Below are 13312 nucleotides of genomic sequence, written 5' to 3'. Positions count from 1 at the left end.
CTCTATAAAGACTTTTTTTCTCATCTCCAATTTAAATTTCTGCTGGCAGAGCTTGAGCCCATCGTGCCCCCTTGTCCTACTGCTGAGTGCCTGGGAGAAGAGACCAACCCCCACCTGGCCACCTGAGGTCACCTCTGAGCCTCCTCTTCTCCAGGCTAAACAACCTGAGCTCCCTCAGCCTCTCCTCACAGGACTTGTGCTCCAGTCCCTTCTCCAGCCTTGTTGCTCTTCTGTACACCCACACCAGCCCCTCAAGATCTTTCCTGAACTGAGGGGCCCAGAACTGAACACAACACTCAAGGTGTGGCCTCACCAATGCAGAGTCCAGGGGAAGGGTCACTTCCCTGGTCTTACTGGCCACGCTAGTTTTGCTCCTAAACAGGATCCCATTGGCCTTCTTGGTCCCCTGGGCACACTGTTGGCTCATGTTGAGCTTCCTGTCACTCAGTCCCCCAAGGTCCCTCTGCCTGGCTGCTCTCCAGCCACTCTGTGCCCAGCCTGGAGCGCTGCAGGGGGTTGTTGTGGCCAAAGGGCAGGACCCGGCACTTGGCCTTGTTGAACTTCATCCCATTGGAATCAGCCCATCTCTCAAGTCTCTCCAGATCCCTCTGCAGAGCCCTCCTGCCTTCCAGCAGGTCGACACTCCCTCCCAACTTGGTGTCATCAGCAAATTTGCTGATGATTGACTCAATACCCTCATCTAAATCATCAATAAAGATGTAAAACAGGACTGGACCCAACACTGACCCCTGGGGAACACCACTGGTGACCGGCCACCAGCTGGATGACTCCTTGTCCCTGTTCAGCAGCCTGGGAGATGCCACCCCATCATCCTGCCCCTGGCATTTCACATCTCCACATCCCCACATCCCAGTGCCCCACAAAGAGCCCTGAGGAATGAGGGAGGAACAGGATCTGCCTTCCCAGGGGCTGGGTGGCATGGCTGTGATATTTCCTTTACAAGGTCAAGGCTTAGACCTCTCAATTAGTTAAACACATCTGGGTTTATTCAACATCAGAGCCAACTTTACTTTGCCTGTCCCACCTTCCATCACTACCTCCAGTTTTCTGCTCTAACTGAATTCTGGGGACATTTTCTCCATTGTGTCCCTCAGTGGGACCCATTAAATCTACAAGAAACTTTGCAGTTGGAAGAAAACTTTCTATTCTTGAGAGGTTTTCTCAAGTTCCACTCAGGGCCTGGTGTTCAGGGATTAAGCACGAAATTCCCCCCAGGGGCTGTTGCTGTGCTGCTGAGCTGGGCCGGGCTCCTGGCACACAGAAAGCTCCTGGCAAGCGGGCAGTGCTACAGAGAGACAGCTCTGCCCAGGAGCAGCTCCTGTGCACAGCCCAGCAGGGCTCAGGGCACTGCCTGCAGACACCCAGGGCAGAGGAGAGAAGTAAGACACTGATGAGAGGCTTTGTGGAGTGTCAGAATGCTGAGAGTTCACTGATGGAATCACCTGAAGAGTCCTTAACACAGTAAGTCTCTGGGTTCAGGGCGATACAGGAGTGTGCTGGAGGGCTCTCCCAGAGCTCACACATGTTGCTGCAGCTCACATTTGGCAGGATGGCTCTCAGGGTTCCTTTTTGTGGAGGAGAACATGCTCCAGAGCAAGGACAACCTGTGCCATCATCAGAGAGACAGAGCATGAAATCTTTCTTCTGGGGATGGCACAAGGGTGGGAAGGTGGGTGCTCAGCCAGGGGTGCCCAGGGCTTCTCTGTCCAAGCAGGGTCCCTTCATTCAGGGGACTGAGTGTCAGGGCAGGGGCTCTGCTGCTGCCAGGGGCACTCTCAGCCTTCCTGGGGATCTCCCAGGGTGCTCCAGGGATAAGATCTGGCTGAAGGTGTGACACCTGTCAGGGCAGGGTCCTTCTGCAGGTGAATGGGTGCAGTGGGGTCAGAGCTGCTCACAGCTCCAGATCACCCAAGGTTACTTTAATAAAGACATCAAGGCAGCATTAACCTGAAGGGAGAGTCTGTGCTTTGAGTTTTCCACTCTTTGTGGTCTGGGGGGGAGATGGAGATGGCAATTTATTTTTCTTCTCATATGAGGGCACTGAGATTCCATTTCTCATGAATTTCTGAGCTTCTTCCAAACCCCAGCACAGCCAGAACTGCCTCTGGGCATTGCCCTGTGCTGGGAGGGCTCTACAGGGCAGAGCTGAGCACCCAGGGCCGGGATGGGCTTTGGGAGCACTGCCAGGGCACAGCCCTGGGCACAGGGAAGCAGCTACTGGCAGGGACAGCTCCAGGGAGCAGAGCCCTGGGCAGGGAGTGAGAGGGAGTTGCTGCTGAAATGCCGTGGCAGGGCAGTTAGGGCAGCTCTGGCCATCTCCTACTCTGCTGATTTTTTCCCAGAAGAAGCCCCTGATCTCCTCCAATAGCCAGGAGAGCCTCTACCTCAAAGGCCATGGGGTCAGGGGCATCTATTGACACACAGAGCCCTGATGAGGGGAAACTCCCTTTGCCCATCTGCTTGTCCCTGTAGGGTCTCCAGAGGAGTGGGGCACAATTTCCCCATTTCTCCTCCTCTTCATGCTGCCTTTGTTCCCAGCTCAGGTGGGAGCTCCAGGCAATGGGTCTACAGGACTCTCCATTGAGGATGTAACACCTCTGGGACATTCAGCTCTTTCCCTGGATGATCCTGCTGTGCTGCAGGCTGCCTTCCTGAAGGGCACAGCTGTGCCATTGCAGCTCTGTGTTCCCCACAGCCCCTCAGCACCGAGGCCATGGCAGTGGGGCTGCAAGGTGTGTGCAGGCAGCTGCAATGAGCCCTCTGTGCCCCTGGCTGGGAGGGGAGAGCTGAGATCTGCCTTGGGTAGGATGAGACAGGATGAGGAGTTTGGAGATGTGCACTTGCAAACTGAAGTCACCAGCTCTCAGCAGTGTGCAGCTTCTCCTCATGAGAACACTTGAGTGCCTTTGCCCTGCAGGTCAAAGAGGTGACAGCCTTGGGCAGCTGAGAGCAGGGCTGATGGACACACTGTCTGCCCCACACTGCAGGAATGGACGATCCCTTTGATTCACAGGACCTGCCAGGTTTCTCTTAGACACGAGTATAAATGCAAAGGATTTGTGCCTTAAAAACTCCACTCCCTGTGGTGGAGCAACTGGAAGGAAACAAAAAACAACTATGAGTCCACAGCTGTGCTGTGCAGTCGTTTGAACTGTGAGTGACAAGGCTGAGAAGCTGTTTAGTGCCATGAATGAGTTTAAAAAAACATCACTCCCAGTTCCTATTTATTTATCTGCTGTTGTAGAGTACAACTGATTCCTGCAGAAAATCAGCAGAGCTCGATATTCCTTAGAGCTTTCTGAGCCAGGCCTCTCCAGAAGTTCTAAAATGACCACCCAAAGAATTCTTGAGAATGAGAAGAGGTGATTTAAAGGGTTTACATGAGGACAGGCATAGGTTTTTTTTCAGAGACATCTACAGTAACTACTTACTGCTTTTTCTGCTTGGACAGGTGCCAGTACCCAGAGACAGCAAATGTCCAACAGCAGCTCCATCAGCCACTTCCTCCTCCTGCCATTGGCAGACACGAGGCAGCTGCAGCTCCTGCATGTGTGGATCTTTCTGGGCATCTCCCTGGCTGCCCTCCTGGGCAACGGCCTCATCATCAGCACCATAGCCTGTAACCACCACCTGCACACCCCCATGCACTTCTTCCTGCTCAACCTGTCCCTCACAGACCTGGGCTCCATCTGCACCACTGTCCCCAAAGCCATGCACAACTCCCTCTGGGGCACCAGGACCATCTCCTACATGGGATGTGCTGCACAGCTTTTTTTTTTCGTCTTCTTCATCACAGCAGAGTTTTTTCTCCTCACCATCATGTGCTACGACCGCTACGTTGCCATCTGCAAACCCCTGCACTACGGGACCCTCCTGGGCAGCAGAGCTTGTGCCCACATGGCAGCAGCTGCCTGGGCCACTGTGTTTCTCTATGGTCTGCTGCACACAGCCAATATATTTTCCTTGCCCCTGTGCCAAGGCAATGCCCTGGGCCAGTTCTTCTGTGAAATCCCCCAGACCCTCAAGCTCTCCTGCTCAAACTCCTACCTCAGGGAACTTGGGCTCATTGTGGTTAGTGCTTTTCTATTTCTGGGTTGTTTCATTTTCATAGTTTTCTCCTATGTGCAGATCTTCAGAGCTGTGCTGAGGATCCCCTCTGAGCAGGGACGGCACAAAGCCTTTTCCACGTGCCTCCCTCACCTGGTTGTGGTCTCCCTGTTTGTCACCACTGTCTTATTTGCCCACCTGAAGCCTCTTTCTGTCTCTTTCCCATCCCTGGATCTGGTGGTGTCAGTTCTCTACTCAGTGGTACCTCCAACATTGAACCCCCTCATCTACAGCTTGAGGAACCAGGAGCTCAAGGATGCTGTGAGGAAAATGATGACTGGATGCTTTGCAGCAGCCAGAGACTCCCTGCTTTGCTTTGCCAATGGCTCATAGTGTATGTCATGAGAGGCCAAGGCTGTTCTCATTTATAATTTTGCTTTTTTTCCTCCTCCTGATTTTATGTTATTCAAAAAATGTCATTATTCATTCTTTTCCCTTATTTATCCTCTCCGTTGTGTGTGACCAAGCCCAAGGACTGCCCTGGGCATCCCATCATAGGGGCTGTTCCCCACCCTGGATGCTCCTGACCTGGGCTGGGGCTGCACAGGGGGCTGTGGGATCAGCTGAGGGGCAGTGGGGCACAAAGAGGCCACAGAGCCACTGCCAGGGGGTGGGAGCAAGGCCAGGCACAGACAAGGAATTCCTGGGCATGGCCTGAGCTGTGCACGTGGGACTGTGGGAAAGGCAAAGCTCCCCTGGAGTTGGTGGCTGCAGGAAAAGTCAAGAGCCAAAAGAGCCTCAGTGGCTGTACTGGAGACCAAGGCTGAAGGAGGGAAATGCTGGGCTGCTGTGGGATGGGGAGGGGGATTTAATTCCAGCAGACACTGCTGTGGTGCTGAGGGACTCCATGGCTTCTCTGCCTGAGTCTTTACTGGAAAGGTCTCTCAGGCCTCTGTGCTCAGGGAAAGCTTGAGGGAGGAGGAGAGCCCATCTTGGCAGGAACCTCCTGCAATGCCAGAGGGACAAATGGCAGTGTGTGCCCCTGCAGGGGCCTCCCCTGGCCATGGCACAGGCTGGGAGCTGCCTGGCTGGGAGCAGCCCTGTAAGGCAGCTGTGGGTGGGCAGGAGCTGGGCAGGAGGCAGCCGTGTGCCCTGGCAGCAAGGGAGGCCAGGAGCACCCTGGGCTGTGTGACCAGCACAGCAAGGACGTGGGTCATCCAGGTTGCTGAGGCTGAGGAAAGCTGAGGAAGCAGCTGTGGTATTTAGCAATTGTATCATGTTTAATTTTTGTGTCTTGACCATGAAGAAAAACTTTCTGTGGCTCTAAATCTCACCAGTTCCTGGACCCCAAAGAACACAAACCTGAGGAATTTTGATTCCCACTCCAGTGGCACCTCATTCCATACCCAGAGCACAGAGCTCCCTTGTCTCACAGAATCCGTGGAAATGGAGGGATAAAGGACACAGGACAGGCTGTGGGGATCAGTTGCAGAGCATGGCCAAGAATCTAAGATGGTTGTGACCCCAGGCCAGGACCCATCACTTGACCTTGTTGAACCTCATCCAGCTGGCCTGGGCCCATCAGTCCAGACTGTCCAGACTCCTCTGCAGAGCCTTCCTGCCCCTCCAGCAGGTCAGCAATCCTACCGACTTGGTGTCATCTGCGAATTGACTGAGGGTGCCCTCAATGCCCTCGTCCAGATCACTGATGAAGATGTTTAACTGAACTGACCCCAATACTGAGCCCTGGGTACACCATTGGATGTAACTCCATTCCCCACCACTCCCTGGGCCTGTTCATCAAAATAGATTTTTCCCCACTGAACAGGTGTTGCAAAGGATATTTGAGAAAGTTCCTGTAACTCCAGAATATTTGGGATAAGTGCATATTTAGCTCTGCACTATAGACCATTTTGTTCACTTTCTCTCTTTTCCTCCCTCTGTGGATCGAGGGATCTTGTGACCTCAGTGTGTGACTGGCTGTGTGCAAAAGCAAATATGGACAGAATCTGGGGCAGGGAGTGTTTGGGGGGACCTTGGGATCTGTGCTTCACACAGAACATGTTTGCCATTGGTCTAAGACTACCTACTGCAGAAAGTGGACTTCAGTGGAGGCAATGTGGACTTTATACAGAGCAGAGCAATGAGTTGTGTTTTCTACTGAGCTGTGCCTTCTTTTGGTTTTGTTTGCTGACAATAAATGAACATCCCTCTGTGTCTCATGCAGCTCTTCCTTCAGTAAAGCAGGTGGGAGTTGGTGCCAAGGAGCTGAAACCTGCAGGTCCAGCCTTTGCTGGAGGAAACTCAGATTTGCAGAAGGCTGCTTTCAGTCCCAGGGGTCTGATGAGGGAATGGTGGGGTGGGGAGTAGGGATAAAGTCTGATTGACTGTCAGACAAAAAGGATCTTGATTTTCATATCAATTCAGACTGCATTAGGAGGTTCTAAGGATCAATATCAATTAGGAATTGCTGATATTAATGTATAAATAGGAAAAAATAAACAGACCACAAAAGATATTTTTGCTCTTTTTTATTTTAAAATAAGATATTCACTTTGAATATGCTTCTGAGATCTGTTTAATTAACCACAGAAGACTTGAAAATTTAAAAGTAAATTATTGTCAGGGGCTTTTCTGGTTAGGATACCATCACTGAAAAGAGACCATGGAGAGAACGAGCAGACAAGGAGACCCTTCCTGGTGCTTGAGAACAATATCAATTAGAGATTGCTGCTATTAATTTATAAACAGGGAGAAAAGTAAAAAGGGTCTCCTTGAACTCCTACTACCACTGCCAGGGGCTGGAGGCACCTCAGCCCTGCAGAGCCCCCACCCTGCACACTCACAAACTTCAGATCAACACTGGGATTTTCCTTGCCCTGGCCCTTCCCAGTCCAGCCCCTCCCTGGTCCCCCCATCTCCCTGCCCCTGCCCCAGCCCAGCAGAGCAGCCCAGTCATGTTTGCCCTGAAGCAAGAAATGGAGGAAATGGAGGTCAGGGGCAGTGACCCTGTGTGTGGAATGCTCAGGAGATCTTCAGCTCAGGCAGCTCCTGCAGCCCCAAGGCCAGCCCTGCTCTCCAGGACAGCAGGAAAGACTCAGCCCCAAAGGCTCCTCAGGCAGCTCCTGCTGCCCCAGGGACAGGGCAGCCTCTTTCCATGTCTCCTCTGCACACACAGGCTGTCCTGCTCTTCTCCTGGCACTTCCCATCTCCCCACAGAGCCATTCCCCAGGGAAACACGTCTGTGCTGGCCTGACCAGCCATTCCTGCAGCCCCTCCCCGTGCTCCCCACAGCCCCTGAGCTGGGGGTGCTGCTCTGCAGGGCACGGGGGCTGTGGTGCCCAGGGCCATGGGGGGACTCTGCTGGGCTGTGCTGGTCAAGCTGGGAGGCAGAGCCAGCTGATGGTGGTCCCTGCCACTGACCACCTGCCACACCAGCTCTTGTGTGGCCACAGAGGGTGCTCAGAGGGGTCCTGCCTTGTGCCAGTGCTGGGAGATGGGTCTGGGGGCTGCACTGGATCTAATCTATGAACCTTCACTGACCAGAACATGAAGCCCTCATCAGACTCCTTTTCCAGTGCCTGTCATGGTCTGTGGGGTTGCAGAGCTCCCCTTTGCCAGTTCACACTCAGATGTAGAATATCATCTCTGGGTGACCCCACACCTGAAAGGCCTGTTCTCACTGCGCTGCATTTCTTGCTGACTCCTTGGCACAAACTGTCTCTGCAGGTCCCCTGAGTTCTCCTGGCCCCTCCCAAGTCTCTTCAATAGAAGCCAGGTCTGTCACAAGTTGTAGAGTCCCTCGAGGATTAATCACAGATCATTCACCATGTCCTTGTCACTGGCAACAAACAGCAAACCCTAAAGCAGCACTAAGATCCTTGAAGGCCGTGCTAGGACACTGATCTCATCACACTGAGTCCCATGGACAACAAGCAACACAAGGAGCCTCTTTAGAGTCTGTTTCCTTGGACATGTTATTGAAAGTTACTTTGGAAGAAGTCCAAAGCCTTCCTGCTCTGCCCTCAGGAGAACCCCTTTCCTCATGTAACTGCTGTTTTGGAGCCCAGCTGTGTCCCTCAAGTGTCCATGGCCTGTCCCTGCCTGTGATCCCAGAACAGACACACAGCAGGATGTGACAAAGCTCTGCTGCTCCCTGGCAATGCTGCTGTGCTGGGACTCTCTCTGCAAACAGGAACTGCCATTGGCCTTGCTGTGGTCTCAGAGGAAGGAACTCGGAAAAACAAACTACACAAGTAACTTTTATTTTTCTTAAATATGCAAAGAGAACATTCCCTCATTTACCCAGTCTCCAGATCAAATATTAAGGATAGAGAATTTATGGAAAAATGGGGATCAAAAGTAGAATTACATTGCACACCACTTCAGCAGCAGGAAAAAAAAGCAAAAAAACCCACATAATCACCACCAAAAACCTGAGAAGGCGTGTTGAGTGTATAGTGAGTTCCTCTATGAGTGTTTTGCACATGAAATCAGGCAGTTTTTGCTTCTGAATTGTGTCCAATCATTAGTTTCCAAAGGGCATCCTTAAGTTCCTTGTTTCTCAGGCTGTAGATGAGGGGGTTCATGGCTGGAGGTACCACTGAATATAGAACTGCCACCACAAGATCAAGGGATAGGGAGGAGATGGAAGGAGGCTTCAGGTAGGCAAAAAATGATGTGCTGATAAACAGGGAGACCACAGCCAGGTGAGGGAGGCACGTGGAAAAGGCTTTGTGCCTTCCCTGCTCAGAGGGGATCCTCAGCACAGCCCTGAAGATCTGCACATAGGAGAAAACAATATAAACAAAACAAGCAAATCCTAAACAGGAATTAAGCACAAGAAGACCAAGTTTCCTAAGATCAGAATATGAGCAGGAGAGCTTGAGAATCTGGGGGATTTCACAGAAGAACTGGCCCAGGGCATTGCCATGGCACAGGGGCAGGGAAAATGTATTGGCTGTGTGCAGCAGAGCAGTGAGAAACCCACTGGCCCAGGCAGCTGCTGCCATGTGGGCACAGGCTCTGCTGCCCAGGAGGGTCCCGTAGTGCAGGGGTTTGCAGATGGCAACGTAGCGGTCGTAGCACATGATGGTGAGGAGGGAATACTCTGTTACGATGAAGGAGAGAAAAAAAAAGACCTGTGCAGCACATCCCTTATAGGAGATGGTCCTGGTGTCCCAGAGGGAGTTGTGCATGGCTTTGGGGACAGTGGTGCAGATGCAGCCCAGGTCTGTGAGGGACAGGTTGAGCAGGAAGAAGTGCATGGGGGTAGGTTGAGCAGGAAGAAGTGCATGGGGGTGTGCAGGTGGTGGTCAGAGGCTACGGCGCTGATGATGAGGCCGTTGCCCAGGAGGGCAGCCAGGGAGATGCCCAGGAAGAGCCAGAAGTGCAGGAGCTGCAGCTGCCGCATGTCTGCCAATGGCAGGAGGAGGAAGTGGCTGATGGAGCTGCTGTTGGACATTTGCTGCCTCTGGGCATGGGGACCTGTTGATGGAGAAAAAGACAGGGACAAGTCAGGACAGGCTGCTTCGAGCTAAACTGGTGCCATTTCCTGTAGACTGTCCCCCTTTGTCTCAACCACCCTTGTTCCTTCTCTGAGGAAAACCCTCATCTCAGTCCCTGACTTGAGCTCCCTTTTGGCTGTCTGAGTGTGCCAAGAGCAGCCAGGCCTGTGTGTGTGGGCTCTGGAGAAGCCATCCCTGCCCCACTGCGGTGCGTTTGGGGACATGTGGCATATTCTGGATTTGTCAGATGGAATCATTCCTAATGCAGAAAACTTATTAGCATCTACACTCTCAGTTCTAAAGGACAGGGATGGCAGGAAGGGGATTTAGGGAATACTTTTCCTGGCCACTTTCCATGCCTGCTTCTCTGAGGTCAGAAATCCCCAGCATTTCTGCTGCACACAGAATGAGCCACAGCCAGGTCTGGGAGGTAAAGGGATTCCTGTAGCTCAGGGCAAGGTAAAGAACTGGACAGTCTTCTTCCCCACTGCCCTGTGGTTGCACCTTTGGGGATCAGAGGACAATCACCTCCTCCATGTTACCCTGAGAAGAAACCAGACCCTGCTGAGAGCAGAGGGATCACTGAATGTCTCAGCCTTTCTTAAGGTCTTTGGGGAAGAATCAATTCTGCCAAAGACACAGTTCATTTGACAAACCCAACAGTGTTTCCTCAGTTATAACATCTCTGTGCTTCTCCATGGGGAATTCTGGTAGCACAAATATGCTGTAGGAGAGATTTGTATCCAGGAGGGCAGCTCAGTGCTTGGAAGGACAGGACAAGGAGATCCCTGAGTGCCCTGGGGATGGTGGCTCATTAAGGGAGAGTCAGCTCATTCCCCTGTCACACACACTGCCCACAGCCCACAGGTTAGAGGAAAGCTTTAACATTGCATTCCTAAGGACACACCTGCATGACAGGAATCACAAGGGCAGTGCCTGACTCAGATGCTGCAAATCCCAGAGCCTCACTGAGAGAACAAGACAATAAGAACAAGATCAGAATTGTAGAGACAGAAAGGAAAATATTGTGGTTCTCTCTCTGAGACACCAGGGCAGAGAGAGCAGGCACTGAGGACAGTGTTACCCTGACCCAGCTGTGCCACCTCACAAACACCAACAGTGCCCTCCTTCCCACAGCAGTTCTCCTTTTAGCTCCCCTTCATTCCCTGATCATATCCCTGCTGCCTGGACATTTTCCTCCAGAGAGGTGCCTTTTCCCTCTCAGCACTCCCAGTCCCATCCCAACCTCTGTGCACTCACCCCAACCCTACAGAAACCTGCCTGTCTGCAGGGCACTGCCTGGGGCATGTTCTCTTTGCAGGTGGGAAAGGGCAGGTCACAACAACCCTGATGGGCCCAGGAAAGGTGATCCTGGTGCTGTCCATAGCTGAGGCACTTCAGGAGGATCCCAGAAGACAGACTGACTCAGAGTTACACATCAGCAGTCTCAGTACATGCTCAAACATTGTGTGGATGGTCCTTGTCTGTCCCTTCCACCTCCTATTGTGCGTCTCTCATCCCCCAACAATCTCACCCTGCTTGAAGGAGTAAATTGAAAACACACTCAGGATAGCACCTTATTACAATAATCCCTGATTTACCATCTTCTCAGAAAGTGTCCTCCAGAGCCATTCCCAGGTGGATCTGGAGCTGTGAGCAGCCCTGACCCACACAGCACCCTCTCAGCAGCAGGACCCTGCCCTGCTCAGGGCGGCTCCTTCCTCCCACAGCTTCTCCCCAGACCTGTGAGCAGCTCCCCGGGCTGGCTGAGAGCTGCCCCTGGCAGGCAGCAGAGTCCCTGCCCCAGCACAGCACCCTGGGCTGCAGGACCCTGCTCTGCACCACAGCCCTGGGCCCCCCTGGCTGCACACCCACCTTCACAGACCTGCAGCACACAATGGGGACAGGGATTGCCTTGCTCTGTCCCTCGGATGGTGCCGGAGGCAAACCCAGCTCTGCTGTGTGGCCACCTCCTCTGCACTGGAGGAACTGGGAGAGTCCTCCAGAAAGGTCCTAAAAGCTGTGGGATGTGCCAGTTTAGGAGATCCCTCCAGGAACTGAAGTTTATCCTCCTTAAAGTTTGACTGTTTCAGAGTGATAATTTCTCCTCTAGTGAGATATAAGCAAGCTCTCCTCTGTCTTCTTCCAAACTGTGCTTAACTTGCCTCTCACTGCTCTCCTGTGCCCTGGGTGTCTGCAGGCAGTGCCCTGAGCCCTGCTGGGCTGTGCACAGGAGCTGCTCCTGGGCAGAGCTGTCTCTCTGCAGCACTGCCCGCTTGCCAGGAGCTCCCTGTGTGCCAGGAGCCCGGCCCAGCTCAGCATCAAAACAACAAACCCTGGTGGGAGTTTGGTCCTGACTCCCTGAACATCAGGCCCTGAGTGGAACTTGAGGAAACCTCACAGGAATTCAAAGTCGTGTTGCAGCTCCAATTTTTCTTGTAGTTTGAATGGGTCTCACTGAGGGACATAAAGGAGAAAATGTCCCCAGGCTCCAGTTAGAGCAGAAAACTGGAGGTAGTGCTGACAGCTGGGGACAGGCAAAGTAAAGTTGGCTCTGATGCTGAATAAACCTGGATGTGTTTCACTAATCCAGAGGTCTAAGCCTTTACCACGTTAAGGAAATGTCACAGCCATGCCACCCAGTCCCTGGAAAGGGAGATCCTGTCCCTCCCTCTCATTCCTCAGGGCTCTTCCTGGGGCACTGGGATGTGGGGATGTGAAATGCCAAGGGCAGGACAATGGGGTGGCACCTCCCAGGCTGCTGAAGAGGGACAAGGAGGCAATGAGGCCCCAGGGCTGCAAGGCTCACTTGTCTCCTCATGCCATCAGTGGCACACACAGCAGCCAGGGCCAAAGGCCTGCACAAGTTGGCTCTGGCAGGGCCTTTCAGTTTCTGCACATCCCTGTCTCCTCTCCAGCCCAGGCTGTCCTACAGTGTCCATGTCCTGCCCCTTTCACTGCAGGCTGTTGTCATCCCCCTGACTGCCCCACCTGGCTGGCACCTTCCTGCACTGACATCTCTCCCTCCTCACTGGCTCTTCCTTGGAACACAAAGCCTTGGGCTGATCCAGACTTTTTCTGGGGGCGTGTTGCCCCACAGCACTGCTCTCAGAGGGGAATACCTTTCTCCTCATATCCACCCTGAATCTCCCCAGCTGCCCTTGGTGGCATTATTTCTTTCTCATGCTGTTTCTCACTACAAAGGAAAGTTTCACCATCTATGGTGGAGAGCACTTCAAGCACTCTCAGGCATCTCCTGTGCTCTACTCAGTCTCCACACCACTGAGCCCTGGGCTTTCAGTCCTTATCTATTGCTCATGTGCTTGAGGCCTCCAAGTGCATTCATGGGCCATCTCTGGTCCCTCTCCACGTGTTTAGCCATGACAATGCAGAGCTGCTTGTCCAAGAAAGATGGAGTGACACTTTTTGCCAAGGGTTGTATTGGCAGAAGAAGGCACAGTACCTGAAACTGACTGAGGGGAGATTTACATTGGATGTCAGGAAGAAATATTTTATATGAAGGTGGCAGGAACCTGGAATAGGTTGCCCACTATGTGCAAAAACCCATCCCTGGAGGTGTCCAAGGTTGGGAGCTTTGGGCAACCTGAACTCGTGGAAGGTGTCCCTGGATAATGAAAGGGAAAGTTGGTCGAGAGGCTCTTTCAGGTCTCTTCCAACCCAACCCATTTTATCAGTCTTTCATTTCTATATCTCCAATACCCTCACCACAGTGCTGC

The 13312-nt window shown here is 52.7% G+C and overlaps 2 protein-coding genes across 2 annotated transcripts; one reads left to right on the top strand and one right to left on the bottom strand.

Annotated features, from left to right (window-relative positions):
• Window positions 1–1337: 1337 nt before the first annotated feature.
• Window positions 1338–4849, top strand: LOC139684027 (olfactory receptor 14J1-like). Its single transcript, XM_071579637.1, has 2 exons — window positions 1338–1482; window positions 3473–4849. Exon 2 carries the CDS (start codon window positions 3496–3498, stop codon window positions 4459–4461), a length of 966 nt encoding a protein of 321 aa, XP_071435738.1. The 5' UTR covers window positions 1338–1482; window positions 3473–3495; the 3' UTR covers window positions 4462–4849.
• Window positions 4850–8561: 3712 nt separating this feature from the next.
• LOC139684089 (olfactory receptor 14J1-like) lies at window positions 8562–9532 on the bottom strand. Its single transcript, XM_071579691.1, has 2 exons — window positions 9349–9532; window positions 8562–9316 (listed from the first exon to the last, which is right to left on the bottom strand). Exons 1-2 carry the CDS (start codon window positions 9530–9532, stop codon window positions 8562–8564), a joined length of 939 nt encoding a protein of 312 aa, XP_071435792.1.
• Between the last annotated feature and the right edge of the window lie 3780 nt (window positions 9533–13312).

Source organism: Pithys albifrons, chromosome 31 (assembly GCF_047495875.1).
Source record: "Pithys albifrons albifrons isolate INPA30051 chromosome 31, PitAlb_v1, whole genome shotgun sequence".
Taxonomy (NCBI): Eukaryota; Metazoa; Chordata; class Aves; order Passeriformes; family Thamnophilidae; genus Pithys; species Pithys albifrons.
This window is presented reverse-complemented; position numbering and strand designations above follow the sequence as displayed.